Source organism: Camarhynchus parvulus, chromosome 4 (genome assembly GCF_901933205.1).
Source record: "Camarhynchus parvulus chromosome 4, STF_HiC, whole genome shotgun sequence".
NCBI lineage: Eukaryota > Metazoa > Chordata > Aves > Passeriformes > Thraupidae > Camarhynchus > Camarhynchus parvulus.
This window is the reverse complement of record NC_044574.1, coordinates 538,045-559,336: the sequence shown is the minus strand read 5'-3', so window position 1 is coordinate 559,336 and position 21,292 is coordinate 538,045. Positions and strand designations below refer to the sequence as shown.

General features: G+C 52.9%; 1 protein-coding gene across 1 annotated transcript in view; it reads left to right on the top strand.

Annotated features, from left to right (window-relative positions):
* ALMS1 (ALMS1 centrosome and basal body associated protein) overlaps positions 1-21,292 on the top strand; it is a 41,556-nt gene that overhangs the window by 289 nt on the left and 19,975 nt on the right. The window contains exons 2-11 of the mRNA XM_030947374.1: positions 309-581; positions 1,446-1,512; positions 2,735-2,907; positions 3,085-3,427; positions 5,115-6,259; positions 6,479-6,710; positions 7,857-7,987; positions 16,242-17,346; positions 18,244-18,360; positions 19,403-19,558. Coding sequence (XP_030803234.1) covers positions 309-581; positions 1,446-1,512; positions 2,735-2,907; positions 3,085-3,427; positions 5,115-6,259; positions 6,479-6,710; positions 7,857-7,987; positions 16,242-17,346; positions 18,244-18,360; positions 19,403-19,558 — 3,742 coding nt within the window. The remainder of the gene's footprint in view (positions 1-308; positions 582-1,445; positions 1,513-2,734; positions 2,908-3,084; positions 3,428-5,114; positions 6,260-6,478; positions 6,711-7,856; positions 7,988-16,241; positions 17,347-18,243; positions 18,361-19,402; positions 19,559-21,292) is intronic.

Genomic DNA, 21,292 nt, shown 5'->3' with positions numbered 1-21,292 from the left:
CTGCTCGTGCCCGCAGGGGCACAGGCTCCCTGGGAAGCGTGCATTTCCCTGCCTCTGAGCTGCTGCCCGCCCTCCCTCTGAGCAGGTCCCAGTCTGACAGCACCGTGAACGTGCCCAGCAGCAGCAGAGCCCTGCCTGCAGCGAGCCCTGCAGCACAGGGCGAGCAGAGTCCTGCCCTGGGGGGCTCTGGCAGCCCCACCCCACGGAAGGGGCTGCCTGCATCTCCTGCTGAAGATGTGCAGAGCGCCGCGAGGCGAAGCTCAGCCCCACATGTGCTTGTGTCCAGTGCTGCTCAGCTCCTTGCAAAGCATGGGAGCTCCCCAGCAGAGGAGCACCAGGACTGTGGGGAGAAGGGAGATCAGTCCCTCAGCCTCAGTATTCCCAGTGGCCACGACATCGTGGACAGCTTTGGAGCCATTTCCTTGGAGAGTCTGAATTTCCCTGTTGGCCCTGAGGAGCCTCAGGGGGCCCTGGTGGTGCCCAGGCCGTGCCCCAGTGCAGGAGGGAACAGCCCCATCCCCTCTGGAGCAGCCCTGGAGACTCCCAAGAAAGAAGAGCTGAATATTGAAGAAAGGATCCCGGTAAGTCTGGGTCTAATTCAAACTCTGCTTCCAGAATTATCAATTTTCCCCCCAGGTTAACCATTTCTTTTCCTAGAGTTATCCATTTTTTTCAGTTATATGTTTTTTTCCATTTGTTTTTCAGAGTTCTGCATTTGTTTTTCAGAGCTTTCCATTTGTTTTTCACTTTTCCATTTGTTTTTCAGAGCTTTCCATTTGTTTTTCACTTTTCCATTCCCCCCCACTGCTCTTTTAGGAGAGGATCCAATCACTACAAGCCCTGGTTTTACACAGGGTTGTGCCACAGTGGATTTCATCCATGGTACTGGTTCAGCTTATTTTAAATAGAGGTGGAAAATAACTTTTAGTACTACTTAACATGGGCAAAGACAGGGTTGGATATGGGAAAGGCCTCTTGTCTTTCCCAGGGGTAGTGAGTCAGGGTGTGGGAAATGGATTTGTAGAGAATTTTCAAAATGTGCAAACTTTGAGACAAGAAATGCTGACTTAGAAATGCCATGGAATGGACAGACATTGCTGGGAGAGAAATGGAACCAGAAACAAGTTTTAAAGGATGGCTTTGCAAATAGATCTGGATACTTTGGAGAAATAGAACTGTGAAAGGTGCATTGTAGTGGGACCCACGAGGGGTAATTTTGAATTATTGTCTTAAGACATGTACAGCATGGTGTGGCTAAAGGTGATAGACCAAGAAACACTTACAGTGTATGGTAATTAGGAAATAGTTAACTTCCGATTGTGGTGGTGTGAATTCTAATGTCTGTATTGACTCACCCTTCACATGAGACTGAAAATGGAATAAAAGTTTTAAAACACCTCCCATTTACCCCATCTCTGGGTCAGAAAAGGCTTAATCCCCCCCAGGGGAGCAGGAGGAGAGGGAAGGGAGGGTTGGTGGCTCTCTCAAAGACCAGGCTCTCCGTGTCCAAACGTGAGGTTCAGGCTCAGGTGCTCAGTGAGGAGAGCTGACCCCCCAGCTCTGCAGGAGCAGCAAACCCAACCTGACTCCTTGGAAATGAAATTCCTTTTTTCCTGTGCTTTTCTCACTCTGCTTTTTCACTGTGCTCCAGCTTCTGAGGCCTCAGTTCTGAACTCTTGGTGTGTTCCTCACCTTCAGAGCCTCTTGATGCCTTCCCTCCTTTCTGTCCTGTGTGGCTGCCCCGGGTTTCTCCTGATGGGGCTGGAGCCAGGGGAGAGCCCTGTGCAGCACCTTGAGGGCACTGATAGCTGGGAGTGGTGGAGCAAATGAGATGCAGATTTATGGTAATGACAAACATGTAATTATCCTCTGAGTAAGAGGCTGCTCCTCTCACAAGATGACTCCATAATCATCAGGTCTTGGGGAATGTGCTCTGGAAGCTCTTTTCACTCTGTTGTCTCTGCAAACCCGTGGTGAAACAAATATAAATATTGGAGGGAGGGTGTTTGAAATGAAATTCATGAGACAGAGAGATGACTTCTGTTCCTGGCTATAATTACACACTCTCCAGCCTGGTTCTGAGGAATGCTGCTCCCATAAATCCCTGAAGGTAAAGGAGATCAGGTCACTTATCTGGCTGGTAATGTGGAAGTTTATGAGAAAGTCATAGGAAATGGAGCTGGCTGTGATGTGTAAGGTAATTTATTTCATTTTCCTGGCTAGTTTAGGACATAGTGTGGATGAGTTGAAATTAATTTGCCCTACAGGTGATGAAGCCAAGGAAAATTCTGGCTGTTTTTTTTTCCTGCATATAACATCTGTGCGTAAACCAGCTCTGACAAAAGTGCTCCCAACTATTTGCCTGGAAGGTTTGACCAAAATTGTCCTAAGAAATGAGGAGCTTCCCTGCTGCTGCCTGCAGTTCCTGAGCCTGCCAGTGTTTCCTGAGCAGCAGCTGAGTGGGGAGGGAGAAGGCTTTGAACCCAAACCTTTGTGTTTTTAGCCCAAACCTTTGTGTGTGTGTGGGGATGGAGTTTCCAGCAGGCAAGGCTGGGACTCAGGCTGCCCTGGGCAATGCAGTGCCCACTCCTGCAGTGCCCACTCCTGCAGTGCCCGCTCCTGCAGTGCCCAGTGGGCTGGGAGAGCTCAGGATCCACCCTGCCCTCAGTGCTGATTGTTCCTGATCTATCCCTGCCCTCAGTGCTGATTGTTCCTGATCTATCCCTGCCCTCAGTGCTGATTGTTCTTGATCTATCCCTGCCCCAAGTGCTGATTGTTCCTGATCCATCCCTGCCCTCAGTGCTGATTGTTCCTGATCCCTCAGTGCTGATTGCTCCTGATCCCTCAGTGCTGATTGTTCCTGATCCATCCCTGCCCTCAGTGCTGACTGTCCCTGTTCCCCCCCAGGTGTACCTGTGCAACCTGGGCAATGCAGTGCCAGGGGAGCTCAGGATCCACCCTGCCCTCAGTGCTGACTGTCCCTGTTTCCCTCCCAGGTGTACCTGTGCAACCTGGGCAATGCAGTGCCAGGAGAGCTCAGGATCCACCCTGCCCTCAGTGCTGACTGTCCCTGTTCCCTCCCAGGTGTACCTGTGCAACCTGGGCAATGCAGTGCCAGGGGAGCTCAGGATCCACCCTGCCCTCAGTGCTGACTGTCCCTGTTCCCCCCCAGGTGTACCTGTGCAACCTGGGCAATGCAGTGCCAGGAGAGCTCAGGATGTCCCCCTGCCCTCAGTGCTGACTGTCCCTGTTCCCCCCCAGGTGTACCTGCGCAACCTGGGCATCGAGCAGTCCCCTGGCACCATCCTGGCCCCCTTCGTGCCCCTCGGGCCCCTCCGGGAGCTGGAGTTCTCCCCATGGGGGCTCAGGAGCCTGCAGCCCCCCCTGGACACGGCCCCTCTGGACAGGGTCCCCCCACAGGCTCAGGGTATGGGGGCTTGGGCGACGGGAGGGTACCGGCCTTTGGGGTTTCTTTGCTTGGCTTAGGTTATTATTAATTGCTAATTATAATTGGTATCTATTACATTACATTATATTATATATTATTAATAATATGTTATATATAATTATTATTATATAACTATAATTGTTATATATGTTATAATTAGTTATAATTATTAATAACTAACTAATAATTATTGGGTTAGCTTATTACTAATAACTGCAGATAATGAATTATTAGTTATTATTAGTTATATAATGATAACTAATTATTAGTTATTATCAATAACCAATTTTGTTATATATTATAATTATATAATATTATTAATGTATTACATTAAATTATATTTTATTCTATTGTATTATCATAGAACTAATATTAATAATATACGCTATATATATTATTATATAACTAATTACAATTGTTATATATAGTATAACTAATTATAATTAGGTAATAACTAACAATTATTGGGTTAGGTTGTTATTAATAACCAATTATTCGTGGTTTGTAATGTGGACTTTTTTATTTAATTACATAATATTACTTAAACCTATGAAGAAGGTGAAGCAGAAGGATTAGTTATTGTTTTAAAACTTGTTTTATATCTGACTAAATACTATATAATAATATATAGTAAATACTGCATAATACTATAGTTGCTATATATTTTTAAAGCTTTATTATATATTTTTATATTTTATATAAGACTTTATTATATATATTACTATATATTACTAAAACTTTAAATTCTGACTTTCCTACTTTGTAACATTACATACATTTATTTAAACGATACCCTCGTGATCTGAGTTTATCACACAATTTTGGAAGCTTTCTCTATGGTCTCAGGTCAAATGTAGAGTTTTCTTGGGGGTCAGTGCTTTTTAGCCCAGAAAGTGTGAAACCCTCGGTACGCAGGGTTCCAGCAGGAGGGCACAGACCCCATTGCCCTGGGCTCAGGGGGCTCCTGGCACTGCATCTTCTGCCATGCCAGCAGATTTGGGCACTGGGGAGTGTTCAAACCTCTGCCAAGGAGTGTGGCTGTGGGGCAGCTGCCAGGCACACAGGGCCTTTATTCCCTTTATTTCTCTTTTTCTAAGAGTCCTGCAGGAGGAAATGGTTTGTATCTTGAGACTGAAGGACTGCGAGCAGACCTTTCCTTCTTGGGACAGGAATAATTCTTGGTTTCTTTTGCATTCTGGCATTTCTTGGTGTGTTCAGTGTGATGAAATGTCAGTATTTTTATAACTGACCAGATCTGTTCCTAAATCCATCCACCCATTATCATCATCACCCAAATTAGTGTAGTTTTGTAACACCCAGCCCTGCCAGAGCTGCAGAGGGTTTGGACACTGCTCCCAGGTGCACAGGGTGGGATTGTGCAGGGCCAGGGGCTGGATGGATGATCCCATCCAACTCTGGATATTCTGTAATTCTCTGATAAGTTTGTATTTTCTTTGATATTTATCTGAAGTACTCCTGAGGTTCCTTTCAGGAGTCAATTCTCACAGAAATCTTGGTTCAAGTCTCATCCTGAGAACAGCACCTGAAATATGTTCCAGTATTTGAGTCCTCCCCTTGCTTTGTGCGCCCCGTAGCACAAACAGGAAGGGATGTTTGCTGTGTTCTGGAGCCTGCAGACACTCATTTGTGTCCTGTTCCTTTGCAGGTGCGCTGCTGCCAGCCTTTGAGATGTCCCAGGCCAGCTTTGGCTCGGACGTGTCCCCTCTGAGCGTGTCCCTCTCCGTGGGCTCCGCAGCTGGCTCGGAGCAGGACCAGGACCTGCTGTCCCCCCAGGAGCTCGGTGCCAGCTCCCCCACGCTCTCTGGGAACTCCCCCGCCAGCCAGGGCAGTGTGCCAGGCCCCCAGCTGGAGGGGGGTGGCACAGAGGGGTCCCCTGGACGTGCTGGGGCAGAGCAGGACCTGCCCAGCTGCTCCTCGGGCAGGGGTCCCCAGGCTGGGGGGAGAAGGGCTCAGGGTGCCCTTGCTGACCCTGAGTGCAGGAGCTCAGACAGCAGCCAGCAGGGATGGGCTCCGGGGGCTTTGTCTGGGCTTGGGAATGACATGGGATTGGACAGGGCATCCTCGAGCTCCGGGGTGGGAAGTGAGAGCAGCCAAGGCCAGGAAAGGGAACCCCTGATGGGCCCTGGGGCCCTGCAGGAGCTCCGGGAGCTGCTGGCACAGGCAGAGGGTCTGGCTGCCAGCTGGAGCCGTCCTGCTGGCCCCACAGCCTCCTGCAGGGAGCAGGGTGAGAGGGAGGAGGGTCCCAAGGGTGCCAGGTTAGGCCAGGACTGGATCCCCGAGCTGCAGGAGACACTGTCGTGGGATGAGGCTGTGACCCCGAGGGGTGTGCGGGCACAGGAGCTGGGCATGCACCCTCTGCATTCTGCCAGCTGCCAGCTGGCATGGGGACACCCTCTGGCTGTCAGCTCCCAGCACAGGGAACGGCCAAGGGCAGGGAAATCCGCGGGGAGGTGGGAGCCAGAGGGGAGCAGCAGTGTGGGCAGGAGCCAGGCTGCCCGTGTGGGGCTGGCACAGAGCACTGCCAGCAGCTGCCTGGGCACTGGCACAGCCCCACAGCCGGGCCATCCTCCCTCCCTGGAGCCCCTGGCAGTGCCCCCGAAGGCTGCCCGTGTGGGGCTGGCACAGAGCACTGGCACAGCCCCACAGCCGGGCCATCGTCCCTCCCTGGAGCCCCTGGCAGTGCCCCCGAAGGCTGCCCGTGTGGGGCTGGCACAGAGCACTGGCACAGCCCCACAGCCGGGCCATCGTCCCTCCCTGGAGCCCCTGGCAGTGCCCCCGAAGGCTGCCCGTGTGGGGCTGGCACAGAGCACTGGCACAGCCCCACAGCCGGGCCATCCTCCCTCCCTGGAGCCCCTGGGCAGTGCCCCCACTGGCCTGGGTGGCTCCCTGGGCTCCTGGGGCCAGGCTGGCAGGGCAGCAGGGACACGGGGCAGCGAGGACAGCAGCAGCGGGGATTCCCTCAGTGCCCGCATCAGGAGCCTCCTGGGGCGGGCTGGGCACTCCCGGCAGCCGGGCAGTGCCCCGGGGGTGGTGCAGGGCAGCCTGCCCGGGGCTGGGGCTGCCCGGAGCCTGCCCGAGGCTGTGCAGAGCCGAGCCGGGTCTGCCCTGAGCCCCGCGGGCAGCAGCAGCAGCGGGGACTCGCTGGCCGCCCGTGTCCGCAGCCTCCTGGGCACCGCCGGCCCCGGGAGCCCGGCCAGCCGCGTCCTGAGGAGCGCCGAGGAGCACGAGAGGAGGATCCGAGGTGAGGACACCTCGGGTGGGTTTGGCGCGGCCTGGGGTGGGTTTGTGTCAGGGGCTGTGGCAGTGACGGGGTGAGGCTGCTCCTGCTTGAAGGATGTGGTTGGTATTCACATGCCCTCTGAACGGAGAGAAGCTGTGAGACAAGCAGAGAAAAGAAGGAAAACACAATTCTTATCTCGCTTGCTGTGCCTGTGTTGTGCTAAAGTAGAATGCAATATGGAGACTGTTTACCCACAGTGAGGATGTTTTGTTCCCTTGGCCTGTCAGGCCAGGTGTGTGTGTGTTGGACTGTCATGGGACAGTCAGGAGAGAATCAGAGATGGGTGCAGTGTGAGCAGTTGTGAGCAAGGGTGAGTGCATGGCAGATTTAGTTTAGATACAATGTACATAGTATAGTATAGTAAAGTGAATTCATTAGCCTTCTGATGATGGAGTCAGATGCATCATTCTCTGTCCCCTTCGTCAGTGGCCTTTGATTTACAACAGAAGGAAATTATTGTGCAGTGCACTGAGACCCTTTAACAGGACAGGGCTTCGGTGAGGGGGGCACTTCAGTGATCTCCTGACTCCAGCAGGGTCTGGTGCAGTGCCTGTGGGACAGGTTTGGGGATGTTCTTTGGCAATGTTCAGGCTCTGCCTCTCGCTTTCAGAGCTGACAGCTGCAGGCATTCAGGTGCCACTGGATTTTCTTGGCATTTCCTTGTTTGCCATGGAAGTGTGTGGAGTCTCTGGGCAGAGGAAGGAGCAGGACGCTGGGGAATCTTCTGTGCTGTGATCAAACTGGGTAGAATTGGGCTTTTCCAGTTTGAAAACCTTCTTTCCTGACATCACTGTAAGGAGTTATTTTGTCCACACAGTTAGTAAATCAGCAATGTACGAAAGGATTGTGTGAGTGAGCTCTGACTTGTGTCTGAGACTGTGAGGATGACAGAACCAGGGAAGAGTCTTGGATCTATCTCCCCAAATTAATGATCCAAGGAGCCGTTTGCCATTGTGTTCCTGCTCATTCCAGGAGCTCAGGAATTTGGTGTGGTCTCTGTTCTGTCAGCTGGGCTAACCAGAAATGCACAGCTTTGACTTTAGGTTAAAAACTGTTCTCATACATGAAATGGGAAAGGAAAGCTCTCCTGGTTTGTGTTTTTGGCAGCCTGGGTGAAGATGAAACTGGCCAGCCAGTCCCAGGAGTGTGGGGCAGACTGGGATGAAGAGCCCCAGCTCAGGATGGAGGGAATCAAGGCAGAGCTGCTCCCAAAGACCAGGGAACCTGCACCAGCCAAGGTACAAACCAGCTCAGCTTGGGGAAACACTGCTGCACCTGCTCTTGGGGGGTTTTTGGGGTTTTTATGGTTTTCCCGGGCAGTTTGGGGTGGTTTGGCCATGGGGGTGACACTCAGCTGCTGATGTCCCTGAGGAAGGTGTGAAGGACAGAGATGTGGGGGGACGGTTGGTGTTGCTGTGGGAGAGTGCCCAAAGCTCCTGGTCCTGGGCTGGCTGGAGGAATTCATTGCACAGAATGTTTGTGGAGGTGCTGATGGTGCCTGGGAAAGTCCTCCTGGTGTGCAGGGAGCACCCTCAGCACTGGGAGAGTCTGTGGGCAGGAGAGGAGCCAGGGAAGGGAAAAGGGAAGGGAAGAGGGAAAAGGGAAAAGGGAAGGGAAGGGAAGGGTTCCAGGCTCCTGCAGGTGAGCATGCCAGGGGAAACCAGGGAGTGCTGGTCACAGGATGCTCTCCAGAGAGCTGGGCAGTGTCTGTAGGAGCCGGGGGGTGTCTGTGCTGGATCATGGCTCAGGGCTGAGGAGGTTCAGGCTCTGCAGCTCTGATTGTCTGGGAGAACGAGCCCTGGAGCTGCCATGGTTCCTGCATCTCCTTTGGAGTGTTTCTAGTTCATTATAAAATGCCTGTCTGGGCTGGAATTGGTCTGAGCAGAGGTGTGTTACCTCTGTTTTCACTCTAAATGCCATTTCTGGCACTGCTCTGGTCTCCAGGGTGATTAGGTCCAGGTTTTTAGGGTCTGGTGGTTCAGACAAGTGCCCTGAGCTTGAGTTTCCTTGTTATTTTTCCCTTGATTTTTTCCCTGTTTTCTCCTGCAGCCTGCCTGCCTCCCAGGAGAAGCAGCAGGGGCTGGTTTGTTTGTTTTAATTAAAAGCCCTGCATTAGCAGGAGTGACAGTCAGTGCTTTAGGAGTACTCTGTGTTCAGAGCTTCTCTGGATCAGCAGTGCTGGGAGGGGACACAGCAGTCCCAGAAAGCCATCAGGCCAAACTTCCCAGCTGTTCCCAGACTGGTGGAATCTCTGGGCAGCTGGGGAAAAAGAAAGTGACTATTTTATTAATAATTATTATATAAATAAATTATAAATATAGTATAATATATTTAAAATTATTTATAAAATTTATATATTATATATAAAAATATATAATATTATATAATGTATTGTATATATTATATAATATATATTGATATATATTCTATATATCAATATATAAATATATATTATATAATATATAATATCAATATATATTAATATATAATAGTATATACAATATATAATATTAATATATAATATTATATAATATATATTAATATATTGATATATAGTAGTATTATAAATATTATTTAATATTTTAGAAATTCAAATTTCTTAAAATTCAGATTTTTTAAAAAGCAGAAACAAAACACAAACACAAAACTGGAGGCATCCAAGCTTTTCCCCTTCAGCTTTTAGATTTTGTTTGGTCACAGCTTTGTGCCTGGAAGGAGCTCTGTGCAGTGTGGAGCCAAGGATTTTACCTTTCTGTGACTCAGTGTCAGCTGGGGGTTGTTTTGTCCCCATTTAGAGTAAGAAGAAATTCACCGTAATTTTGCAAACCAAGCTCCAAGAAATTGCTTTAGTTCAACCACAGCACCTCGTGCTTTGATCTCGCAAGTACTTTTGCACTGCAATGTTTTTAATTTGAGATAAAAAAGGTTTGAATTTGCAGAGTGAAGGTCACTGGGTTTTTTATTGTGCTTAAGATAAATGTACTTTTCCCTCCAAGACAAACACTGTCGCTGAAAAATACAGATTGTTAAATATTGCACTGAAAAAAACCACAGGCAGGCAAAATATGCTCCTGTAAATTTATTGGGAACTGTTGTGTACAATGAGGGGGAAGTTTTAGAGCCAAAGTGCCTTGCATGGAGTTAAAAAGAATGGAACAAAGATTAGGAAAAGACATTTTCCTTCTCCTAAACTTTTAAGACTGAGAAAGACAAACTGTTCCTGCAGCTGGAGCTAACAGCTCCTGCAGCAGGGTCTGCTGTGCTGCCTGTGGGGCAGGTCTGGGGGTGTTCTCTGGGGGGGGATGTTCTCTGGGGGGATGTTCTTTGGGGGGGGATGTTCTTTGGGGGGATGTTCTTTGGGGGATGTTCTTTGGGGGATGTTCTCTGGGGGGATGTTCTTTGGGGGGATGTTCTTTGGGGGGATGTTCTCTGGGGGGGATGTTCTCTGGGGGGATGGTCTTTGGGGGATGTTCTCTGGGGGATGTTCTTTGGGGGGATGTTCTTTGGGGGATGTTCTCTGGGGATGTTCTTTGGGGGATGTTCTTTGGGGGATGTTCTTTGGGGATGTTCTTTGGGGGATGTTCTTTGGGGGGATGTTCTTTGGGGGGATGTTCTTTGGGGGGATGTTCTTTGGGGGGATGTTCTCTGGGGGGATGTTCTTTGGGGGATGTTCTCTGGGGGGATGTTCTTTGGGGGGGATGTTCTTTGGGGATGTTCTCTGGGGGATGTTCTCTGGGGGATGTTCTTTGGGGGATGTTCTTTGGGGATGTTCTTTGGGGGATGTTCTCTGGGGGGATGTTCTTTGGGGGATGTTCTTGGGGGGATGTTCTTTGGGGGGATGTTCTTTGGGGGGTGTTCTTTGGGGGATGTTCTTTGGGGGGGGATGTTCTTTGGGGGATGTTCTCTGGGGGGATGTTCTCTGGGGGATGTTCTTTGGGGGATGTTCTTTGGGGGATGTTCTTTGGGGGGATGTTCTCTGGGGGGATGTTCTTTGGGGGGATGTTCTTTGGGGGATGTTCTTTGGGGGGATGTTCTTTGGGGGATGTTCTTTGGGGGGATGTTCTTTGGGGGATGTTCTCTGGGGGGATGTTCTCTGGGGGATGTTCTTTGGGGGATGTTCTTTGGGGGATGTTCTCTGGGGGGATGTTCTTTGGGGATGTTCTTTGGGGGGATGTTCTTTGGGGGATGTTCTCTGGGGGATGTTCTTTGGGGGATGTTCTTTGGGGGATGTTCTTTGGGGGATGTTCTCTGGGGGGATGTTCTTTGGGGGATGTTCTTTGGGGGATGTTCTTTGGGGATGTTCTTTGGGGGGATGTTCTTTGGGGATGTTCTCTGGGGGGATGTTCTTTGGGGGATGTTCTCTGGGGGATGTTCTCTGGGGGGATGTTCTTTGGGTGGGATGTTCTTTGGGGGATGTTCTTTGGGGATGTTCTTTGGGGGATGTTCTTTGGGGGATGTTCTCTGGGGGATGTTCTCTGGGGGGATGTTCTTTGGGGGATGTTCTTTGGGGGATGTTCTCTGGGGGGATGTTCTCTGGGGGGATGTTCTTTGGGGGATGTTCTTTGGGTGGGATGTTCTTTGGGGGATGTTCTCTGGGGGATGTTCTTTGGGGGGATGTTCTCTGGGGGGATGTTCTTTGGGGGGATGTTCTTTGGGGGGATGTTCTCTGGGGGATGTTCTTTGGGGGATGTTCTTTGGGGGGTGTTCTTTGGGGGGATGTTCTCTGGGGGATGTTCTTTGGGGGATGTTCTTTGGGGGATGTTCTTTGGGGGATGTTCTCTGGGGGTGTTCTTTGGGGGGATGTTCTTTGGGGGATGTTCTCTGGGGGATGTTCTCTGGGGGATGTTCTTTGGGGGATGTTCTTTGGGGGATGTTCTTTGGGGGGGATGTTCTTTGGGGGGATGTTCTCTGGGGGATGTTCTCTGGGGGATGTTCTTTGGGGGGATGTTCTTTGGGGGATGTTCTTTGGGGATGTTCTTTGGGGGATGTTCTTTGGGGGATGTTCTTTGGGGGATGTTCTTTGGGGGGATGTTCTTTGGGGGGATGTTCTTTGGGGGGATGTTCTTTGGGGGATGTTCTCTGGGGGATGTTCTTTGGGGGGATGTTCTTTGGGGGGGATGTTCTTTGGGGGGATGTTCTCTGGGGGATGTTCTTTGGGGGGATGTTCTTTGGGGGGATGTTCTTTGGGGGGATGTTCTTTGGGGGATGTTCTTTGGGGGATGTTCTTTGGGGGGTGTTCTCTGGGGGATGTTCTTTGGGGGGATGTTCTTTGGGGGGATGTTCTTTGGGGGGATGTTCTTTGGGGGGATGTTCTTTGGGGGGATGTTCTTTGGGGGGATGTTCTCTGGGGGGGATGTTCTTTGGGGGGATGTTCTTTGGGGGGATGTTCTTTGGGGGGTGTTCTTTGGGGGATGTTCTTTGGGGGTGTTCTTTGGGGGGGTGTTCTTTGGGGGATGTTCTTTGGGGGGGTGTTCTTTGGGGGGGTTCTCTGGGGGATGTTCTCTGGGGGGGATGTTCTTTGGGTGGGATGTTCTTTGGGGGGATGTTCTTTGGGGGGATGTTCTTTGGGGGATATTCTCTGGGGTGATGTTCTTTGGGAATGTTCAGGCTCTGCCTCTCGCTTTGAGAGGTGACAGCTGCAGGAATTCAGGTGCCACTGGATTTTCTTGGTATTTCCTTGTTTGCCATGGAAGTGTGTGAAGTCTGTGGGCAGAGGAAGGAGCAGGACACTGGGGAGGTTCTCTGGGATGTTTTACTTGGGAAGATTTTCCATCTTTCCTATGGGTTTCCCACGTCTGGCTGAGCAGAGGGTTCAGGAGGGGCCTGGAGTGGGCACAGTGAGGGGCTGCAAACACAGCTGGGGTGCTCTGGAGGGCTCAAAACCCCTGGAATATTCAACATGGACAGGCTGGCAGAGCTGGGAATGCTCCCCTGGAGAAGGGAAGGCTCCAGGCAGAGCTCAGAGCCCCTGGCAGGGCCTGCAGGGGCTGCAGGAGAGCTGGAGAGGGACTGGGGACAAGGCCTGCAGGGACAGGAGCCAGGGAATGGCTCCCACTGGGAAAGGGGAGATTGGGCTGGCATCTTGGCAAGGAATTCCTGGCTGGGCTGGAATTCCCAGATTTGCTGGGGCTGCCCCTGGATCCCTGGCAGTGCCCAAGGCCAGGTTGGACATTGGGGCTTGGATCCACCTGGGACAGTGGGAGGTGTCCCTGCCATGGCAGGTTTGGAGCTGTGTTGGATGTAAACACAATTCCAGCACCTTCAGCCTCAGGATTTTCCTCCTAAATTGAGGAGCTGATCCCCCCACCTGTATTTCCGGGTGCCAGTGCCCCCTGTTCCCTGCCCTGAGAGTTCCTTCCCCCTCGGTGCAGTGTTTTCCTCCACTCCCTGCTGTACTTTTCCACTCCTTGAGCTTTCTCACTTCTCCAGGAAGTTCACAGAGTTGTAGCTCTAAATTTGCTCTGCAGGCTTCTGTGGATCATATGGCACAGGGAGCTTTTTTGGAAGGATGACACATAACAGGCACAATAAAACATGTGAAAGGCTTGGGAAGATGAGTTTATCACAACTTCTGTGCCTGCTCTCGCGGGTGGGAGTTGCTCTGGATTACCTCAGGCCGTTGAACTGGCACGTGGTGCAGGGAGGAGAGGGTTTGGGATCGTCCCTGTGCTGGCTCAGCTCTGCTCCCTGTCCCTGGGCTCTTCCACAGGCCCTCCTGGCTGCAGGAAATGCCAAATAATCCCATTTGTTGCTTTAAAACCCATAAAGGAATAGAAAAGTGGGGTAGTGATCCAGGCCCTGCTGGAGTAGTTGCTGCTGTCAGGACAGCTGGGATGGAGAAAGGCTGGGAAAGCTCTTGTGAAATACTTGTTTACGTGTTTGGTTTACACCAAAAATGTTTCCCACTGCTTTTTGTTGCCAAATTCCCAGTGCTGGATGGGGATATGATCACCCAGGGACCCCTGGTTGCTTCATGACTGGAATACACTCTGCTGCTTCCACAGTTGGCCCAATCAGTAGGACAAAGTAAATGTAACCTAGATTTTTGTGTCTTTTTTCTCTAATTCAGCTTATCTGGCCCATCTCCATGGCAGCACATTTATCTCAGATTTACTCACTTCAGTGGAAGTGCTGGAATTTTGGGTTACACTTGAATGAATAAATTTATGTTGGTGGTTGGAATAATGGAATCATTCAGGCTGGAAAAACCCTCCAGGATCATTGAGTCCAACCATCAACCAGCACCACCATGCTCAGCACCAGAGTATCCTCACGTGCCTCACCCACACATTTCTGTGCAATTCCAGGGGTGGTGACACCACCAGCTCCCCGTTCCAATGCCTGCTAACCCTTCCCAAGCAGAGATTTTTCCTTTTCAACGTCCTCTGGTGCAGCCTGAGGCCACTTCGGGGCTCTGTGCACAGCAGGGTGGTGGCCTGAGCCCCACACACGCGGGGACAGGGGGTGGCAGGGTTGGATCCCCATGGAATTGTGTCTGTGTCCTGTCCCTTGCCAGCATCCCCAGCCCTGCCCCACGCTGGGACAAGAACTGAAGGGCAGAATGGATTCAGCACATTTTTGAAAAGAACCACATCATCACAGCTTTTAATTAAGTAATATTAATTTTATACATTTAATTTTATGATGCTGCTGATAAAGGAATGTTTTCAAAACAAATTCCTCTTTCATAAATCTGTTAAGTTTGTTTTTAAATGGTAGAGGCCATTGGTTGTGTGTGGTGTGAGCCAGTAACAGTGCTGATATTTAATCCATTAACTTACACTTTCCAAAATTGATGGAAGAATAATTGAGACCCTTTAGGAACCCTGTAAGGAAGAGCCGTACTCCCTGCAAATACTAATGGGGCAAACACATCAGAAATTAATTTTGCCATTAATTAAGTGACTTGACACTTAGAAAGGGTGAAGTTTAATTAGTTCCTTACCAGCTGAGTTCCCTCCCTTCCTGGTGACAAACTCTTGCTTGGTCACAGCTCTCATCTTTGGCTTTTCCCACCCAGGTTTGGCCAGGCTGGGACGTTCTCCACATGACCCCTGTGAACTGTGCTCTGTTTTTCAGGACCCCTGGCTCTGTGGTTTGGAAGCAGCTTCTGAGTACCTGAGGAAGCAGGGGCAGGAGCTGGAGGGTGTGCAGGCTCCCAGGTGTCCCAGGGACAGGCATGGACAGCTCTCCAGGACTTGGGAGCTCCTCCAGCCCAGCTCCCCACCAGCAGCACCATGCCCCAGAGCTGATCCCTGGCATTACTCCCTGCTGAAGGATATGCAGCTGAAGCCTTGGGGTGCTGCTGAGCTGCAGGATGTGCAGCTGAAGCCTTGGGGTGCTGCTGAGCTGCAGGATGTGCAGCTGAAACCCTGCATTACTGCTGAGCCACAGGAGATGCAGCTGAAGTCCTGGAACACTGCTGACCTGCAGGATGTGCAGCTGAAGCCCTGGAACACTGCTGACCTGCAGGATGTGCAGCTGAAGCCCTGGAAACCTGCTGACCTGCAGGAGATGCATCTGAAGCCCTGCAGTGCTGCTGAGCTGCAGGATGTGCACCTGAAGCCCTGGAAACCTGATGACCTGCAGGAGATGCACCTGAAGCCCTGCAGTGCTGCTGAGCCACAGGAGATGCAGCTGAAGCCCTGCAGTGCTGCTGAGCTGCAGGACGTGCAGCTGAAGCCCTGCAGTGCTGCTGAGCTGCAGAACGTGCAGCTGAAGCCCTGCAGTGCTGCTGAGCCGCAGGATGTGCAGCTGAAGCCCTGCAGTGCTGCTGAGCTGCAGAACGTGCAGCTGAAGCCCTGCAGTGCTGCTGAGCCACAGGAGATGCAGCTGAAGCCCTGGAACACTGCTGAGCTGCAGGACATGCAGCTGAAGCCCTGCAGTGCTGCTGAGCTGCAGGACGTGCAGCTGAAGCCCTGCAGTGCTGCTGAGCCGCAGGATGTGCAGCTGAAGCCCTGCAGTGCTGCTGAGCTGCAGGACGTGCAGCTGAAGCCCTGCAGTGCTGCTGAGCTGCAAGTGCACCCCCAGCACGCAGCCGTGGGGCGCCCCAGTGCCGTGGCAGAGCCCCGTGCCCCTCTGGCACACGACCCCCGTGCAGGGAGCCCTGCAGCTGCGCCCCCTGCCCACGGGGAGCTGGGCAAGGCGAGCAGCTCCCTCAGCCTGTGCTCCCAGAGCCTGGCACACGGCCCCAGCCCGGCCAGTGTCCTGCCTGAGGGGCAGAGGCTGGGCACAGAGCCCTGGCACAGGGCGGGCAGCCAGGGCACTGGGGGTGCTGCTGCTGAGGCTCCTGCTGCCCCTGCTGCCAGGGCTGCAGCTGCTCAGGAACCAGCCCAGCAGCCCGGGAGCATCCAGGCTGGGAGGAGACAGACCCCGAGTGCCAAGCAGCGCCAGCTCCTGCCTGCGGCTGTGGGGCACAGACACGGTGCCAGGGAGCTCAGCCAGGAGCTGAAGGCACACACTGAACCCTCCCCTCTGCGCCCATCCCAGCAGGAGGAGGTCCCACCTGGCCACACCCAGCTCCAGCACATCCCACCTGGCCGCACCCAGCTCCAGGACATCCCACCTGGCCACACCCAGCTCCGGGAGATCCCACCTGGCCACACCCAGCAGGAGGAGATCCCACCTGGCCACACCCAGCTCCGGGACATCCCACCTGGCCACACCCAGCAGGAGGAGGTCCCACCTGGCCACACCCAGCTCCGGGACATCCCACCTGGCCGCACCCAGCTCCAGCACATCCCACCTGGCCACACCCAGCTCCGGGAGATCCCACCTGGCCACACCCAGCTCCAGGACATCCCACCTGGCCACACCCAGCTCCGGGACATCCCACCTGGCCACACCCAGCTCCGGGAGGTCCCACCTGGCCACACCCAGCTCCGGGAGAGCTCAGAGGGCCCAGGAGCAGCTGCACAAAGGGGTTTGCTCAAGGGCCCCAGTGAGGTGTTGGCAGAGGGGAGGAGAAGCCCTGAGGAGCCACCTCTCCTTCCAGGAGAGGCTGTGAGGGAGCACATGGGTCCTGCTCACCCTTCACCTGCAGATGGGGCTTTGTCCACCATGCCCGAGGCTCCCTCATCACCAGTGAAGAGATTCCTGAGCTGTGTGCACATCACCCTCTCCTCCAGGGTCCATCACCCCGGTGCCAGCAGTGCTGGGAACGGGATCAAGGTGTGGGACAGACCTCCAGGGAAGGCCCAGGCAGTGACTTTACAAGCAGCTCCAGCAGCTTCAGTGGAAGGTGTTCCTAAATCCCCTCCTGCTGAGGGCATTCCCAGCTCAGCTGAGCCAGTGGCCCCAGCAGATCCCAGCCAGGGGCTGTGCCCCCGGCAGGAGCTGCAGGGCAGGGCCAGAGCCCGGCTCACACAGGGCATGCGCAGCTCTGCCCCTCCTGCAGCACCTGGCAGAAGGACTTGTGATGCTGCCACCCAGATCACCACGGAAAGTCCCACCAAAGCCACGTTCTCAGCAGAAGTCTGTGTTGAGCCCCAGCCGGGGGGAAGTGCTGCCCTGCAGCCGTCGCTCCCCAGCGCCCCTGCAGCTCCTGGGATTGCAGCTCCACCCCACAAGGAGATTCCTCCCTTCCCAAGGCAGCCTGGTGAGCAAATCCCTGTCTTACAGGTGTCTGTGCACTTGAGTCTGCACAAGGGCAGGGTACTGACAAATGTGAAAGCCCAAAACCAAACCCAGCTCTGTTGTGGAAATATCATCCCTGAGATAATTGGGATATTTGAAGTTGCTCATATGGGGGGAAAAACCCAGCCCTTAAACTTGGGTTTTTCAGCCCTGTCAGGAGGGGTTTGTGTGGAAACAGTTGGGATTCAGTTCAGGTTTCTCCAGAACTGAATCCTCCAACCACGTGTGGTTGGAGAATATTTTCTGGTGTTTGTGTGTAGATGTTTTGATTTGGTTCACTTGCAGTTCAGTGACAGCTGGGTCTGATTACTGATTTACTCTCTAGTCAAGATAGCACCAAAAAATCAGAGGGAAATCTGCACATTGCTGCTTTTAATAGAATAAAACAGCAAGCTGCAGGTGTTGGGGTATCTGTCATGTCAGCAGGAGGATGTGGATGTTCACAGGGCTTCGCACCCCAGGGGTGTTTGGTACTGGGGCTCTGTTGTTGCTTTCATTGACTTGGGGACGCTTCCCTGCTCCTTTCAAGTGATTCCCTCAAGCTGGGAGCAGCTGGGAGCTCTGTGGGTACAGAGATGTTTCTGTAAGTCACTGTTTGCCACCCTGAACACATTTTTAATATTGAATAGGAGAAGCTGTTTTTCCAGGTAAGGGATGGTAACCTTCTACCTTTGGGTGGGGATTAAAAAATCCAATTAATTTAACTTAGCTAATGAAAAAGCAATCTCTGTTGCTAAAGAACAGGGTATTCCTCAGGCTTTAGCAGCAGGAACGCCCTGAGCAGCCTGCCCAGGCCCTGCCCTGCTGCATGAGGGGTTTCCAGGCTGGCTCCTGCTCACTGTTTGCCTTGTCCCCCCAGCCCAGCCCCTGCTGCTGCCCTACAAGCCCTCGGGAAGCTCTGGCATGTATTATGTGCCTTTCCAGACAGCAGGAGGCAGCGTGGAGCCCGAGGCCAGCACAGCCAGCTCCCACTCAGGTACTGCAGCCCTGCCCAGGCTGGATGGATGTTCTGTGCTGAGTTCTGTTCTGTGAGCCACGAGGGCAGCTCCTGCCTGCAGGCTCTGCTCTCCTTTCTGGGCTGGGAGGGGGCTCGTGCTCCACTCTGGCAGTGAAAAGGAGCAGAACTCGGGGTTTGCAGCCTGAGCATCCCTCGCTTTCCTGTGGGAGTTACTGCTCACTTGGGATCCTTGCAGATCTCTGCCACTTCTCCTGGAAAGAATGGACCACTGGGGTTATTACAGGTTATCACAGGTTTTTATTACGGGTTATCACAGGTTTTGTTTGCAGGTTGGTTTCACTCAGAGCTTTTTAACATCCAGAGTGTGGTCTGTAGACAAAACTCCCGTTAGAGATGTCCAGTTCCTGACTTGCAGCAGTGCTGACCAAGGGCTCAGGCTGATCCAAGAGTGCCAGAAGTGCCCAGATCAGTCACTGCAGCCACAAATTGTCTTGGCCATGGTTTAGGTGTCCCTGCTCCTGACCTTTTTCAAGTTTATCTGGGGAATCGTGTCCAAAATGAGAGAAACAAATGTGATGCAAATCTGTTGTTTTGCAGAAATGATGATGCCATATATAAAAATTCACTATGCAAATGAAGCAGCACAAGGTTCTAGGAAAACGTACAGCAGGATGGAAAAATACATTTTGTTTTCCCCAGTCCCCGCTGCACCCAGGGCTCAGCTCAGGGGGAGCAGCTGAGGGATCTGAGTGCAGGAAATCCATGGGATGCAACCAGGTGGGGTTGGCAGGGATGAGGAATTGCTGGGGACAGTTCCAGGTTTCTAACCTGGACACAGGGATAGGATCATGGAGCCATGGAATGGTTGGGTTGGAAGGACCTCACAGACCATCCCGTCTGTCCCGCCGTGGCAGGGACACCTGCCCCTGTGCCAGGCTGCTCCAAGCCCATCCAGCCTGGCCTGGGGCACTGCCAGGGCTCCTGCTGGCTGCTTCCTTGTGGCATTTGTGTGTCTGCTGTCCCTGGCTGCTGTTGCACTCACGCTGCTGTCTCTGTGCAGGCTCAGAGGATGCTCCTGCTGCAGGGATCCTGGCCCAGGTGCTGGCTCTGGGGGATGCAGCCTGGGCAGCTGCCCAGCACACAGGGACAGCCCGTGGGCACTGGCCTAAGCTGGCCTGGGCTGAGGAGCACTGGACACCGCTGGGACAGCCTTCAGGTAATGGGAGTGTGGATTTAATTTTGTAATTGCTTCTGTGTGTGTGGAGGAAGTCAGAGCAAATTATTTGACATTTCAGGATCCGTGGTTCCGGTGACATTGCTGGGTCTGCCAGAAAATGCTGGATTTGACTCTGTTTTCTCTTCCTGTCTTTCTGCTTCTCCCTGACTGATAAAATCCAGGTTTCCCTGGCAGGCTCTGGACTCTGCATCCCTGGAGTGTCCCAGGCCAGGCTGCACAGGGCTGGGAGCAGCCTGGGACAGTGGGAGGTGTCCCTGCTATGGCAGGGGTGGCACTGGGTGGGATTTCAGGTCTCTCCAACCCAAACCATTCCATGATTCCATGGAAAACTTGGCCCTCAGTATTTGCTGGCATTCCTGTGTCTCCAGGGATCGTCAGGAATTCCCTGGGGCTGCAGCCAGCTGGGATTCCCTGAGCAGGGAGGTCCTGCTGCCCCTGCACTGGGCACTGCTGGGGTCACACCTCGAGTGCTGTGCCCAGCTCTGGCCCCTCAGCTTGGGAAGGGCCTTGGGACACTGAGCCCATCCAGAGGGTGCTGGAGAGGGGCTGGGCACACAAACCCTGTGAGGAACCCCTGAGGGAGCTGGGGGAGCTCAGCCTGCAGAAAAGGAGACTCAGGGCTGCCCCCATCACTGCACAGCTCCTGAAAGGTGCCTGTGCTCACCTGGGCTGGGCTCTGTCTGCAGGAACTGACACAACCAGAGCACACAGCCTCCAGCTGTGCCAAGGGAAATACAGGTTGGACAGCAGGGAAAAGGTTTTTACAGAAAGGTGAGAAAGTTCTGGAATGTTCTGCCCGGGGAGTGGTGCAGTCCCCATCCCTGGGGGTGTTTAACAAAGCCTGGATGTGGCACTGGGGGCCAGGGTTCAGCTGGGGGGTGAGGCTGGGCTGCACTCGATGGCCTTGAAGGTCTCTTCCAACCTGGTCATTCTGGCAATTCTGTGAGCTGGGCTGGGGCTGTCCCTGCCCAGGGAATCTGCTGTCCTGTGATGTCACATCAGGTTCCTCTGTGCCCTGGAGCTGCAGCTCAGTGTGCTCAGTGTCCTGTCCCTGCCCTGTCCCTCCCTGTCCCTGCCCTGTCCCTGTCCCTGTCCCTGCCTGGCTGGAGGAAGGTCAGGGTTTGCCCTGTCCCTGTCCCTGTCCCTGCCTGGCTGGAGGAAGGTCGGGGTTTGCCCTGTCCCTGTCCCTGTCCCCTGTCCCTGCCTGCCTGGCTGGAGGAAGGTCGGGGTTTGCTCTCCAGGCTCTGTTTGCTGAGGATGCTGCCCAGGGGGGTCAGGCTGAGCCCAGCCCTGGGTGCCTCCCTGGCTCTGGTGGCAGCAGCTGGAGTGATCCTCGTGGACACTTTGTGCCAGGAGTGCCTGGTGCTGCGTTTTGCACACAGGTGGCTGGAGCCACACCACTCCTGGGTGGCTGCATCTCTCTGTCCTGATGGCTCCTGTCCTGATGTTTGATAGGGTTTCCATCTGATGATTTTCATTTTTCACTTGAGGTTGGGTTTTTTTTTCTTTGAAGCTTTTCCTCTCAGAATGGAGAGATTTTGATGTTTCCAGAAGACAATTTTTATTTGCACAGGAAAATTTCAATGCTTATGTAAGGCTGCAACATCAATAACCTGGATAAAAATGAAAGGGGAACAAAAGTGTTAACATAAAATTATCTCCTAACATTTTTGTTGCTGTGATGGTCTAAGGGCTCAGGTAAGAAAAGAACTG